Here is a 14,804-nt window from a genome sequence, read left to right on the forward strand (position 1 = left end):
GGATGCTAAATTTAGCAGAATATGAAACTGATATGTTACATGGTATTGATAGGAGACTGCAAACCAGTGCTGAAAGATAATTCAATAGCTGACCAAAATGTTCTCAGTGGATTTTTCTGTCTGTCTTTGCTATTTAAATGAAAAGCTGTTTCTTTTGAAAGCCAATTGTTGTGTTACACAACACAGAACAGATTATTCATCTCTGTAATACACTAGAGATTTCCTTTGAAGATACTTCACAGTTTAGAAAGTCATCCAAATCTCAGGTTTATGATCTGTAGGCTTTGAAAGCATATATAATATAGTGAGACATAAAATAAAGTATTTAAAAGCCTATCCATATCATGTTGTAACAGGGACAGTCCTTAAAGTGCACCCAGTATATTGTGTCAAGGTCTGGACTTTACCAGAAGGGAACTTCAACTCACCTTTAACCTATTAGATGCAGAATGAGAAGGACAGTAAAAGTCAATGGAGACCTGATCAGAGAAAGGACATCAACATAATCATTTAGGGACACTCCATGAACAGGGACACTCAGCTGATTAATTCACAAACTTCTCACACTAAAGAACATTATTTTATTTATTTATTTTTATAATAAAATAGAAGAGCACGAAAAATAATTGTATGTTACAAATATATATATATATTTATGTATATATGTACAACAAAAACAACTGTGCTTGTCCCACTCAGCAAAGAGCAACACAATATACAACGTTTCCCTTTTCAGTATCTAGTGCTTTTTGATCTATTCATGGCTAGAATTTGTTTCACAATAGAAAGAGTCAATAAGCCCTTTGAATTGATCCATCTCTTTTTTAACCAAACAGTCCCATCGTGTATAACATTTGGCTTGATTTCCATTAAAAAGCCACAGGCTAGGACTAAAAGACTTCCGAGGGATGGACCTCTCAGTTCTTTTGTCAAGGGTCCTCTTTTGTTGCCCTGCTTGCAGAAACCTACATGTTACTCCTTTTAAGTAGTGGGGGAAAAAAATAAATATTGCACTTTATTTCTCAGTGACAGGACTGGTTATGTCTTTAGAGAAACAGCTGGCTTTCCAGAGCCATACAGGTCAGGCAGTCCTATAGAACGAGTAATACATAATATGTAGACCAGTTCGGTAAATGTAACTCATCTTTAATCGGGTTTCACTTTCTACATCTGGCCAAACAAATTAGTAATGTAAGTGGGCATTTCATGGAAAGTCCTGACAGAGTTCCACTGAATAAATGCAGCTCAGCTCAAGTTCCCCTAATGTCTTTTCTGTACAGTGATCGTGTTCCCTTGGCTTGCTCCATCCTGCTGATTAAGAAAACAAGTTTATAGAGGGGACTGCTGCTAGACTATGCAGTTTAGGAGACCCCCCCCCTTCCCAATTGCTCATACACAGGTGGGAGGCTGCAGGGCTGATTCATACTTTCCATTGTGATTTTTTTGCGGGTGTTTTTTTGGGTAGATCCCTGTGCTGGTGATGACACTGGCAGGTTTCCTCCTGCTCCTCTTCTTTAATCTCTTGCTGAAAACATTCTGCCAGGACTGTAAGGTTTTGGAAGTCCATATCCACATCCCACTGGTTATGCCCACAATAAGCAACATAAATATTTTCACCATGAATATTTCCACAGCTGGAATGGAGTTGGTCATTGTACAATCCAGGGTCTTGGTCTGACTGTTCACTTTACACTTGTCTTGTGTGGCCAGGACCTTCCAGTAGTCCATGTTCAGTCTCTCATAGAAGTAGCAGGCAATCACACAGGTGGCAGGGACGGTGTACAGCACCGAGAACACTCCAATGCGGACCATTAACTTCTCCAGCTTGTCAGTGTTCTCCCCCCCTGTCTTCATCACTTTCCTGATGTGGAAAAGAGCCACAAAGCCGGAGAGGATAAAGGAAGTGCCTATGATGAGGTAGCAAGCCAGGGGGATGAGAACAAAGCCAGTCAGGGCATTCACATCCATGCTCCCCACATAGCAGAGGCCGGTCAGCTCGTCTCCGGCCACCCTTCTCATCACTAGGATAATGATGGTCTTCACAGCTGGGATGGCCCAGGCCGCCAGGTGGAAGTAGCTGCTGTTGGCCTCGATGGCTTCATGCCCCCACTTCTTACCGGCAGCCAGGAACCATGTCAGGGTGAGTACCAGCCACCACAGCGAGCTGGCCATGCCGAAGTAGTAGAGGATGAGGAAGACTATGGTGCAGCCGGTGCTCTCCAGTCCCTCCTGGATGACATAGAGCTGCCCGCTGTCCCTGTCACAGGCGATGCTGTCCGCCCCAGCAAACAGGCGGATGATATAACCCGCGGAGTAGACGCAATAGCACATAGACAGGAAGATGATGGGCCGCTCAGGGTAGCGGAAGCGCTGCGGGTCTATCAGGAAGGTGAGCACGGTGAAGGCGCTGGAGAAGAAGCAGACGATGGACCAGACCGCGATCCAGATGAAGGAGAACTCCTTGTCCCCCCTGCTCCAGTACACGTCCACCCCGGCGGCGCAGAGGGGGGCGCAGGATGCGCTCTTCTCCACGTGGTGGAACTTGCCCGAGTTCTCGCACAGCGACCTGCCCGGGGTGTCCCTAGGCTGCGGTTCGTGGCCACTGCTGGGTCTCTGCGGCCTGAAGATGGGGGGCAGGATGCTGGAGCCCCGGGGCGCCTCGTCAGAGCCGTTGTTCGGGGCCTCCATGCACAGGTAGTTGGGGTCGTTCTTGTTAGGCAGCTTCCCGCAGTCCAAGGAGTCCGGCCACTTAAAGTTGAACTGCTCCATGATGGGGGAGCAGCGGTGCCTGGCCTGCTCACACATCACCCGGCAGGCGGGGATCGGGGTGGACACCTGCTCCGTGCACATGGGGGCATAGAGGGAGCAGAGGAAGAAACGCAGGTGGCTGTGGCAGCCGTACTCCACCAGCGGGGCGAACTCGTGCAGCTGGATGGCCGCCTCCCGCTGGTTCTCATGTCCCATCAGGTTCGGCATCCTAGTCATGTTGTAGCCGATGTCCTTACACATGGGAATGTCTATAGCCTGGCACCTGCCGTCCCCGCCCCGCTCTGCGTCTATGGAGCTGATCCCCGAGCACAGGCGCACCCCCAGCAGTAGTAGCAGCAGCGGGGACCGGGGGAGCGGGGCTGTGATGGCCATGTCCGGAGCTGGCAGGGGAACAGGCTTGGATGACAGTGTTACAGCCTGTACATAACTCTCGGCGAGTAACGTGCCCACAGTGTGCCCCAGCTGCAGGGATGCCCGGAGGATGAGGAGAAGTTGGGGCAGAGGCTGCTCAGTGCTGTAATTGGGGAGCGATCAGAGTCCCCCCAGCGCCGGCACAGGCTCCTCAGCGCACATGACTGGGACCAGCAGCTGCCTCTGGTAGTGAGATGTGCCCGGCTCTGCCTCTCTTTCTCCTGCCCGGGTGTGACCGATGTGCCCGGCTCTACCTCTCTTTCTCCTGCCCGGGTGTGACCGATGTGCCCGGCTCTGTCTCTCTTCCTCCACCCAGGTTGTGAGCGATGTGCCGGCTTCGATATGCACTCTTCCTCTTCCACGGATGTGAACGATCGGCGCCGGCAGCCTGTACTGACTGAACCCGGCTCTCTCCGCAGCCGGAGCAGCTGTTTGGGGGCTGTGTCCCGGGATAAGGAGAGACCCGCCCTGCACACGGCGTCTGCTTTGCATGAGAAAGGTGACGCTGTAGTCCTGCACAGGACCCCATGCACAGAGATCCGATCCCACCTCCTCACCCCTCCCAGGGGAAGTTCTTAAAGTGTCTATAAAGTGAGCTCTCCCAAGTGCAGGTAGGAAGTGAGGGAGGGCAGGTGACAGTAAGGGAGGGGGCAGGTGACAGTATGGGAGGGGGCAGGTAGCTGACTCACACACCCCGCTGTTAGTAAACATAACACTTGGCTTTTGAACCTGTTTATTCTGTATTTGTTTAGTGCCGGAGAACACAAAGAGCTGCAATTTATGACCACTTGTACAACTAGCTTCATGGGCTATAAAATCTCATTGTTTCCGAATGAGCCCTCACCCACTGAGCCTGCAGAGTTCTCAGTCTGATTTTATTTTATTTTTGACTGGCAGTATTGTTATTGGAGTGTTCGGGCAAGAGAAGAGTTAATGCACATCCACAGCTAAAAAAAACACCCAAGGTAGCTGCTACTCATATATATTCATATTATCTTACTCTTTTTGTCCAGTGACCATAGCACCAACCTTTCCAGTACACAAAGAACTATGCATTGCATAGGAGCCAGCAGGGCACATTCTGGGATAGAGGTTTAATTGCCCTACTGACCCAGTCTCGGAAGGTGGCATCATCTATCACATATCATCTATAGAAAAGTCACAGTTGCAGTTTCTCAGCCCCCCAGTGCACATTGAATTACTCTGCCACATTATTATAAAGAAGTGTAGGGGACAGACTGATGAACTCACAAAGGCTTGTCTGAAACATTCCCCTCCTCCTGCTGATACCCCTCCAAGAGGAAAGCTGTTGGTTTTCCTGATAATAACAGTGTCAGAGATGATGCAAGGGGAGGACAAACAGACTTCAAACTAGAAAAACTGCTGTTTGCATGTGAAACAGGAGAGATGCTGACAATGTTTATTTAGATTGAAGCAAAGACCCTGCCCTTGCCACAGAGCCAACACTTATCAGTAACATCACTAGGACAAACATCAGCCTGTGCTGTTCAAAGACATCCATTTGTAGTCAAACTAATCTTACACGATTATCTTAATTATCTCTCAATCTACCAATGGTCACTTTGATTCAGAAGACATGCACCCTCTTTATTACCCTCCATCCTAGATAAAACACACATTAAAGGGTATGTATATTAGAAAAAAAAAAAGAAAGCTTCAGTTACACCCAGTCTGCCCTAAATCCAGCCTACTGTGAAGTATTGTGAATTAAACAGGAATAGGGTAAAAGCAGGATCCTTCCATAGCAATACAAACTATATTAAAAAAGAAGGATCTATATATATATATACTATAGTGAAAAGCCAGATGCAGACTAATTTAACAACCCCAGAAAAGCTGGATCCATATGAAGTGTATTGAAAAAGTTGGATCCATACAAAGTATATTGAAAAAGCCGGTTCTACATTAAATTCAGACACACGCACACCCAGAAAAGCCTGATCCACACTAATTTTACGCTCCCAAAAAAGCTGAGGAGCCCATTTAACAAGTATGCTTATTACCAGCAGCATATTTTATTTAGTATTGCATTGGTACTAACAGTGAGGCCACTGGTATTTAACATTACTTACCCCTCCATCGAGGTCCAGTGACGCCCCCATCTTCAGTGGCATCCTGAGCTCTGTTGCTGGCAACCTATTGCTGCCAGCGACAGGCTGCTGTGTGCACATGTGCAAGACAATTTCAGCCTCCAAGGCTTCGCTGAAGCCAGAAAGGCTGTTGCTGTGTCCCCTTTGCAGACAATGGGGACCACATCCCTCTCGCCATCTATAGATGGCGTAAGAGATACAGGGGTCTATTCATGTAGCAGCGAAAAGCTCTTTTTAGTGATAAAAGGGCTTTTTACTGCTTCTCCTTATTCATAGATGGGGCCACCAGGGAGAAATTTGAGATTTCTCCAGCGGTGCCCCTGCTAAGTATACACATTGCTTCCGTATATAGTAGTATGTGGAGAGCAATTCATAGAAGCACGGAAAGCTCAGCTTTCCGTTTCGCTTTAAAAAAGATTTTCTCCATCTCAGGATGGCGTAATGTACCTCCTTAGGGGAGAAGAGCAGGGAAGACAGCTGTCTCCCCACCTACGCCTAGCTCTCCCCGCCCACTTTACGGGCAGCAGCCAATCAGAGAAGCTCAGTGCATATGACTGGTCACCTCCTCCTGACTACCTGCCCCTGCCCCTGTGCCCCCTCCGTTCTGCTCCTATCTCCTGCCATCGCTGATGGGAGGTAGTCAGCATCGGCGCTGGAATACAATAAATTCACACATGCACATCCAGAATAGCAGGATCCATATTCATTTTACACTTTCCAATAAGCCAGATCCATACTATGGGCTCTATTCAGTAAGCAACATTTCACTTACATCATGTGGAAACAAATAACAAAATGGTCTTCTCTATTAGTGCCTGACTCCAACATCGCACTGTAGAGAGCAAGATGTTTTCTGCTATTCAGGTAGCGCTGACACTGCGCACGCGCATAGCTTCAGCTTCTGTGACTGGCCGGGGGCTGCAAGAGAGTACTTACCAGCCGGTGTCGGGATGTCCTTCCTTTGGACTTCCGGCGTCGGTATGAAAATCGGCGGATATTCAGCCATTGGTATTTCATACCGGTTCTGTGCTATTAGTACTAGTATTAGTTTCTGAATAATTTTATGTAAAAAATGGCTTCATAAATAGGCACCCAATATCGCCATTATTGCTAAATAGACAAGTCTATTGAAAAATATAGATTTTCTAGGTGTGTGTGTGGATTTGGCTTTTTCTGGGTCTGAGTGTGCATGTGTGTGTGTGTGTGTAAATTTACTGTGTATCCGGCTTTTTCAATATACTTTGTATAGATCTGTTTTTATCCACACCCAATTAAAGAACACTTTTTTCCAAGTCTATTTCTTTATTACATTATATACATTGTTCAGATATAAATATCAGTGGTATATTATTTTTTATTATTTAAAATAGCATCATTGTGATCCAGAGAAGAGGGAATTGTCATCTCTTTCTTATCCTTTCTTAAACCGAATACAGGAGTTAGGGAAATAAGCAAGTGGGAGCAGACCTGTATACCTAATACTCAGCAAGGCTTTCCTGCGTGTGGGATTTAAGAAGAGCCGCTGCGACTCCCTGCTGCTACCCTTGGCTGCAGCCTGCCACCCCCCTCTGGCAAATGTTATGGAGAATTGGAAAGAATTTTATGGTTGCCTTTAGTATGTCTTTTGTCTTCTTTGAAGAATGACTTTGGACATTTTATTTACATATTTAAGCACGGATGAAAGGGGAAAAAGAAAGCATTCACTTCGTTGTGGGAATAGCGATATGTTTAAATTAATGGGAAATCTTATTAGACCCTATACACTTCCAGTGTGGAGATTTTATATTTTTAATGAAACTTTGCAATTAAACAGGATTTTCCAATGGCAACTCATTGCCGCATCTGTGAGAGGAGACACACTCTCTCCCACTCATAAATATTTGAAGAAGTGCCATTAATTGTTTATACCTCTAGGCCCTGAAAATATAACTCTCAATGAGAGAATATTTTACAAACTGAATATTTAATGAGGAATGTAAAAATTTAAACCGTAGCTAAATATTTTGTAGACATAATGCGGCACCAGCATGTAATGTTTCCAGATCACAGGCAGACAGACAGTAAGTAACCCCTCCAATGCTTTAGTTATGGATCTGTAGCATATAGCAGACTGATGTTTGTTCAGTGTGTGTTACAGTCAGGCTGCATTTACCCTGCTGCTGCAAGGGTGTTGTGCAGAAGGATTAGTAACAAACCCCAGCTCCCTGGAGAAGAGTTATGTTGACACTTTCACAGTAAAAGCAAGGTAAATCATGGTTTAGCAAAGTTACAAGTTAATTAAAACTGTCAAGGTCAAGAAAAATATTGTTTGGCAATTTGCACAAGAGGGGCTCTTGTTACAAAGCAATCAGGGGGCTATGTGATGTAAGTTATACAACCCTCAATAAATATATGGAGTATTTCTCATCTCTAATGCTTTAATAATCAGATTAAATAACAATGATCTTTGCTTTGCCTGACAATGGGTCATTGAGAGCACAACATTGGTTCTTATATAATTTATATGTATGGCTGCCTTGTCTCTGCCACAAATATGACTATATCTTATTGTAATTTGCTACAGTTAGATATTGTAGTATAATCAGATGTTTGAAAAGTAGCATTATATAGATGTGATGTAAAGGTGGCTTGCTCCACTTAAAAATATTGCTATTTGTTAGTTAAATCTTGGATTTAACATCTTCATTCACACTCTGGAACTGTTACAGCTTTCTTGTGGTCACAGTTGTAGGTGTGATTTGTCAAAGGCATAATGCACATATAAAGCTCACCTAGTCCCAGTAATAGTTGCAGTACACTTCATTGTGTGTGGAATCATGTGTTCAAGGTTATTGGTTAGCACGTGTGATATTTTAAAGTATTGCAAAATACCTGTTTTATTCTCTACATGTATGTAACTTATTAGTACCGCATTATTATTTAGCACTGGAGGAAATTATTGTGCAGCTTATATGGAGCACTGGAATGTTAATAACAATAACATTTTTCAAGTCTGACAACAAGTGTTACAAAGTAATTATTTTGTGATATCAGGGAATGGCTGCATGCAGTAGAGTTGGCACGGTCAGGATGGTACTCCTGTGCTGGTTATTGAGTTCAGTAGGAGGTAGTGAAGTAATGGCACACTAAGGTCATGAAATGGATGGTTGGCCTATACCGTGCTGCTTCTCAGACAATTTAGCTGGTCACTTTAATGGTGATTCCCTTGAAATGTGGTTTGAAATATTACCAAAGGTTCTGCGGGGTGCATTAGTGTGAATTGCAAATCAGAACATTTCTCTAATCCCTCTTTCATAGGCTGGCTTTGGATCAGTGGAGTCTTAGGGACTCCCCACTGCTTCTGGCTCAGGAGGAACCATTCACTAGTGAAGCTTCACTCCTCTCTTCCCACACTCCCAAAAACAATACCACAGACAGACACCCTCCAACTAAATTAGATTAAATTCCCTCTCTTCCACAGCACATTAGCCTTTTCACTGCCCGGAATGTATTATTCCTCTCCTTTCCTGTATACTGTAGCCTACCTTCCTTTTTCTTGCTAGTGCAGAAATATCTTTATAATATTAAGGTGGAAACCAGGTCTTTCTGGCTCTGTAAAGTGTTAAGCCTGTGTGCTTAACAGGTACAAGCCAAAGAGAAGTCAAATATAAATCAGCAGCACCAGGATATTGAGCATGACGGAAAATCCGTGGTGTGGTTTTACTTTAGCTGGAGCACAGACATAATTGTATTCTGCAGTTAAACAGCTTTGATACCTTTGATGTCAGAAAGGATAATGCAGAGTATGACAGAGGAAGGTGCATATTTTACTACGAGGTGTAATGTCCTGTACTTTGTACTATTCAATTCATACCATTCACATTTCTAAACTTATTTCCATGTTTTTATTTCAATCTCATTATTTTATTCTTTGCTGTGCTACATTTTGAGCATTAAACTGAATGATGCGTCTAGTGTGTAAGGTGCTATAGTATAGGGTACCTGTTGCATTATATGTGCATATGGTTGAAGTCCTGTTGATGGCGACCATGTAAATAATCCCAGTGGATATGTATGGGAAGTGGCAGTAGCACCACTGGCAAAGGACCACTGCTCCCAGTCCTGAGTTTTTCTAAAACAATAAGACCCTTTAGACACCATGGGCGGAATGCATCAAGCATTGCATTTTCATGTGATGCATCCTGCCAGTGGCCTCACAAGGGGGGTGCGGGCCGCACCCGGGTGTCACCCGCTGAGGGGTGACACCAAGGTGCAGACTCCCGTCAGTGAGAGGAGCAGGGTGCTGCACTGTAGCATTAAGTGCAGCACTCGGCTCTTGACACTGTGAGGGTGCCGGCACTGCAAACAGGGCAGTCCGCACCTCCGGCACCCCCCTTCCCCAGTAAAAACCATGAGGGTTGGGGCCGTGAGGCCCCGCCCCTTACCGCATGGCCTGCCCCCTGACCGCGTGGCCATGGCCCCTTTTTGTTGGCATGATCCCTCCCCGCACCAGGTGACACCGCGAGGAGGGACGCTACTGCATCCCACCACTCATCGCATGTATGCCGGTGTTAATAATGCTGGTTTGCATCAAAATCGTAAAGGACAGCTCTCTCGATAAGAGCTGTCCTTTGCGAGAGAGGGACTTGCACAGACTTGCACTGAATAATATGTGTGCCTCGGGGAACACTGGAAAGAATCCGATTTCATTGACATTCCTCCTTTAAAAGTTGCAAATCTATGTCTGGCCCATTTATAAATTGATTAGTAGTGTAACACCCTATCTGTGGTGACGGTGAAGAATTAGGGGGGTATTCAATTTGGAGCAAGGTTTTCTCAGCAAAATATCACATGGACACTGGAGAAGGGGCTGCTGGCAGTCGAGGGGGGGCTGCTGAGAGGTCAGGGGGCTGCTGGGAGATGTAGTTCTCCCTGCTGTTGCCTCCGCGGGGGCTCACACACACACACACACACACGGTTTACACACAGACACTCACACACTTACACATACTTAAGGGGTCTATCCACTAGGTGACCTGAAAGACTGAACATCTAGCATTCAGACTTTCAGATCGACCAAGGTGCGGTGCCCGCACTGAACGGTGTTCACTGAACGTCATTCAGTGCAGGAGCCCGACCTCCTATTTCTGAACACGCTGAACCTGACGAGCGTCATCAGGTTGATGGGCATCTTCAGTAGATAGTCGGGGACGGCAAGGACCCAGGGTGCACGCGCATCGCCGGTCCTTGCCGTCTATCCATTACCCGACTTTGTGAACAATGCGACGAAAACCTTACAAAGTCAGGTAATGGATCTGCCCCTTTACTCACACTCATACACGGAATCGGTTCGATTCCCGGCATCGGCAGCCCGACAGAAGCAGAGTTCCCGGCAGTGGAAGCCCGACAGTGCTGGAAATCCCGGTCGTCCTTAAGGTAAGTATAAACTAACCTAACCCCCTAACCCTCCTTAGGGGTGCCTAACCCTAACCTCCCCCCCCCAAGTGCCTAACCCTAATCCCCCCTCTAAGTGCCTAACCCTAACCCCCCCTTCCCCGCTTCCAAAACCTAAGTTCCCCGGGGGGAAGCCTAACCCTAACCTCCCCCCGGGGGTGCCTAACCCTAACCCTCCCACCCCCTAGCCTAACCCTAACCCTCCCGGGGGGGTGACTAACCCTAAGTCCCCCCCGGGTGCCCTAAACCTAACCCTCCCCCCCGCGGCTGTCAGCTAGCTGCGCCCGGCATCCCTATGATCGGGATGCCGGGCATCTGTCTCCCGGCGTCGGGAAAATGTCAGGCGTCTACATCTAGACGCCCGGCATGTCACCCTCTCCGGGAAGCCGGCTGTCGGTATTAAGGCAGCCGGTTTCCCGATTGCATCCTCTCATACACACACACACACACACACACACACACACACACACACACACACACACACACACACACACACACACACACACACACACACACACCACCAGGGCCAGATTAAGGTCTATGGGGGCCCCTGGGCAACAAACTTGTGGGGGCCCCTTATGCAATGTCCCCAGTAGCAGTGCCCCTTATGCAATGCCTCCAGTAATGGTCCCCCCTTATGCAGTGCCCACTGTAGTAATGCCCCTTATGTAGTTCCCCCAGTAGTGGTCCCCCTATGCAGTGCCCCTTATATAGTGCCCCCAAACCCAGTAGTGGCCCCCCCAGGCAGTGCCCCTTATATAGTGCCCCCAGTAGTAGTCCCCCCTATGCATTGCCCCCAGTAGTAGTCCCCCCTATACAGTGGAGCCCCTTATGCATTGACCCTAGTAGCACCCCCCAGCACCCCCATGAAGCAGCCCCCCTATACAGTGACCACTGTAGCAGCCCCCCTATGCAGTGCCCCCTGTAGCGCCCCCCCTATGCAGTGCCCCCTGTAACGGCCCCCCTTATGCAGTGTCCCCTGTAGTGGCCCCCCTATGCAGTGCCCCCTGTAGTGGCCCCCCTATGCAGTGCCCCCTGTAGCGGCCCACCTATGCAGTGCCCCCTGTAGCGGCCAACCCCTATGCAGTGCCTTTTACAAACACAGACAAAAAAATCACAACTTATCTGAATCCCTGCTCCTGACGCGACCGCCGCTGCCCGCTCCGAGACCCGGCTCTTCCACTACACTATGGGAGAGACGTCAGCGTCATGACATCTCTCCCATCATCACACAGCTGCCGCCGGCGGCTGTGTGGTTGGAGCTGTGTAGTGTTGCCGCACTCACTGCGGTCTACACTACACTAGTGGCAGGCACACTAACGGCGGGTGCAGGCTGCACCACTGCTAGTGGGGGCCCCTCCAAGTGTGGGGACCCAGGAACCCAGCTGGCCAGTCCTGGTTTTAAAATAAGGGGAAAAAAATTGTGCAGGGGTCCCCCTATATTTAAAGCCAGCACCGGATCAAAATCCGACCCGGGAGATCACTGGTTCTCCCTGGCCAAAGCATTATCACCCCAAGCCTGTCAGCCCAAGCCAGAGATCTCAGGGGAGGTGGGAACCCTCCCAATAAAGGGGCCCCTCTCTCCCGAGCCCCCCAGGCTTAGTACCCCTGGGCTGTGGGTGTGCTGCTAATAGTAGTGTAGAATTAGAGAAACTATTTTACAGTGGCACTACAGGTGCCAGCATGCCTACCCTTTGGCACTTGTGGACAAGTGCCAGCAGGTGGCTGGCACCCATACCCCCACTGTAAAATAAATAGTTATAAAACCACAACACTCACACACCGTGTCAGGTACAACTTTATTACATACAACTACCTACCCCACTCACACATACTTACCTGCTGCCAGCTTTTCTGTCCCCTTCTCCAGTAGAATTCCAATGGGAGTACCTGGAAAAAAAAATCATATACTCACCTCTATCATCGCACCGGTCTCCGAAGCATCCACGACACATTGCAAAATAAAAAAATTAATACCCGTTCCAAGCCGGACAAGTATATGTATGTGTGTTACCACACATACCTATACTACGCAAAATGACAAATGATGGCAGTAATCTGAAATTCACAAGGGCCGCCAGCCAATGACAGATGATGGCAGTAATCTGAAATTCACAAGGGTGGCCAGCCAATCAGAGGCTGCTTTATATGTAGCTCATTGGCCAGGACACACGGGGTAACAGCGGCTTGGTAAATTCCTGATTTTTTGTGTGAAAATAAAAGGCCGTTTTTGATTGATCCTATCCATGTTTAAAAACGGATCAAATGGAGACCGACATGGTTCTGAAGGTGCCTACACACTTAGCGATAGTTTACACAATTTGCCCGATTCCAACGCATCGTTATGACAAATCGTGTAAAATATGCCCAAATCATGAGTGTCCACTCACGATCACGATGCGCGTACCCGCAGGTTGTACATTGTATCTTCAGATCTGCCGTACTGTATATATGACAATCTCAGTCACGATGTACTGGAATAGTTAGGAGGCACGATAGATCGTTTGTCAGATTGGACAGTTTTTAACACCAAATCGTGCCCATGACTGCTGGGGAGCTGCTGGGGAGAGTTCAAGGAGAAATTGGACACAATGTCAGATCATGAGCACATCGCCAAGTGTGTAGGCACCATTTAGTAAATCTACCCCTAGGAGAGGTGGTGCCGGGATCCCAGAGCATTTCCCGACCATTTTTTCTAAAAATATAGATTTTATGAAAATTTGGACGTGCTCTGGAGGTGCGTAAAAAAAAAAGCTCCCAGTACTCAAAGAATTAAAAACCATGCACCTAATTGAATAGCCAAAAATCCAGCAGGTGCGGGATTTTTGCTATTCTTGCACCTAATTGAATACCCCCCTTTAGTTTGTTGCTGGAAGGATCATACTTACTTGTCTTCTGGACTCCTCTCACCACGACAGAGAGAATGAGAACTCCCCCACAACCCAATGCAGTATCCAGACTATAGGTATATTAGCTTTATTATGCTTGATCACTTCATCACTAGGACTATCTTCAATAAACGCTAGAGAATGCAATAACGGTACAATGCAGAATATGGAAAAAAAGACAGAAATGGATACCCAGCGCTAAACCAGTAAGAGGATCAAGTGGTAGTGCAGCAGTAGGAAAAGAGGTGACTGTCAACCTCACTGAAAGAACAAACAAGAAAAATACTGCGCTCTACTAGTTAAGTTGGGACATTGGTGAACACAAATGGAGCATATAAAATAAAATTCATTGATTTAATAAACACAAATAGCAGAAGAGATACATATATCATGTACAAATATATCAGATACAAATAAATTCAAATACATAAGATAAATATATATAAAAGGACAGTAAATAAAACTGAGACAACTGAAAAATGAATACAAGAGAGAGTTGATCAAGCTCTCTAATTGTAGGTATACATAAACACATCTAATCTCATGTGAAAACCACGGACTTGGCTGGTTGTTGCTATTGGATAAAAATGTAAAATAAATCCGCATTGCAATAGAATTACTTCAGAGAATTATAATGATGGCAAAATTCTCAATATTTTTCTTGGAGATTCTCTTATATAAATAGTATATGCAGTAGGAGCAAGTGGGATATGAGTGGAAGGGACAGAAGGAGCAAGTTGAGGGGATGGTTTAGAAGAGAGGGAGTAGGCTATACAATAATGAAGAGGTGGGTTTTGTAAGCGCATTATAGATTGGAAGTTTGGGGGAAAATATGGTTGGGTGTGGTAAGAATTCCTATAGGTTGGGAGCAGTGCAAGAGAAGTCTTTGAGACAGGAGTGATATGATTAGTGGAGGGGAGGAGAGACCTAGGTCAGAGACAGAGCAAAGTTGTGAAGCTGGGATGTTTTTCATAACTGGGTCAGAAATGTAAAATGGGGGAGCTTTCCTGAGGCCTTCGCTAGTGATGATGAGAAGCTTGAACTGAATTCTGGTATGAATGGGGAGCCATTGAAGGAATGTGTAATAAATGAGCAGAGAAAGATTAGCCTCTCTGGTGCTTTCAGGACACATTGGCCCTCATTCAGAGCCGTTTGCTATTTGCGTTCATTCGTTCAAAAACAAGGGGTGGCT

At 46.5% G+C, this 14,804-nt stretch overlaps 1 protein-coding gene across 1 annotated transcript; it reads right to left on the bottom strand.

The window, feature by feature from the left end:
- Window positions 1-572: 572 nt before the first annotated feature.
- On the bottom strand, window positions 573-3,696 carry FZD10 (frizzled class receptor 10). Its single transcript, XM_088482163.1, has one exon. It carries the CDS (start codon window positions 3,139-3,141, stop codon window positions 1,390-1,392), a length of 1,752 nt encoding a protein of 583 aa, XP_088338289.1. The 5' UTR covers window positions 3,142-3,696; the 3' UTR covers window positions 573-1,389.
- Window positions 3,697-14,804: the final 11,108 nt, after the last annotated feature.

This window comes from Taudactylus pleione, unplaced genomic scaffold (assembly GCF_031769625.1).
Source record: "Taudactylus pleione unplaced genomic scaffold, aTauple2 ptg000282l, whole genome shotgun sequence".
NCBI lineage: Eukaryota > Metazoa > Chordata > Amphibia > Anura > Myobatrachidae > Taudactylus > Taudactylus pleione.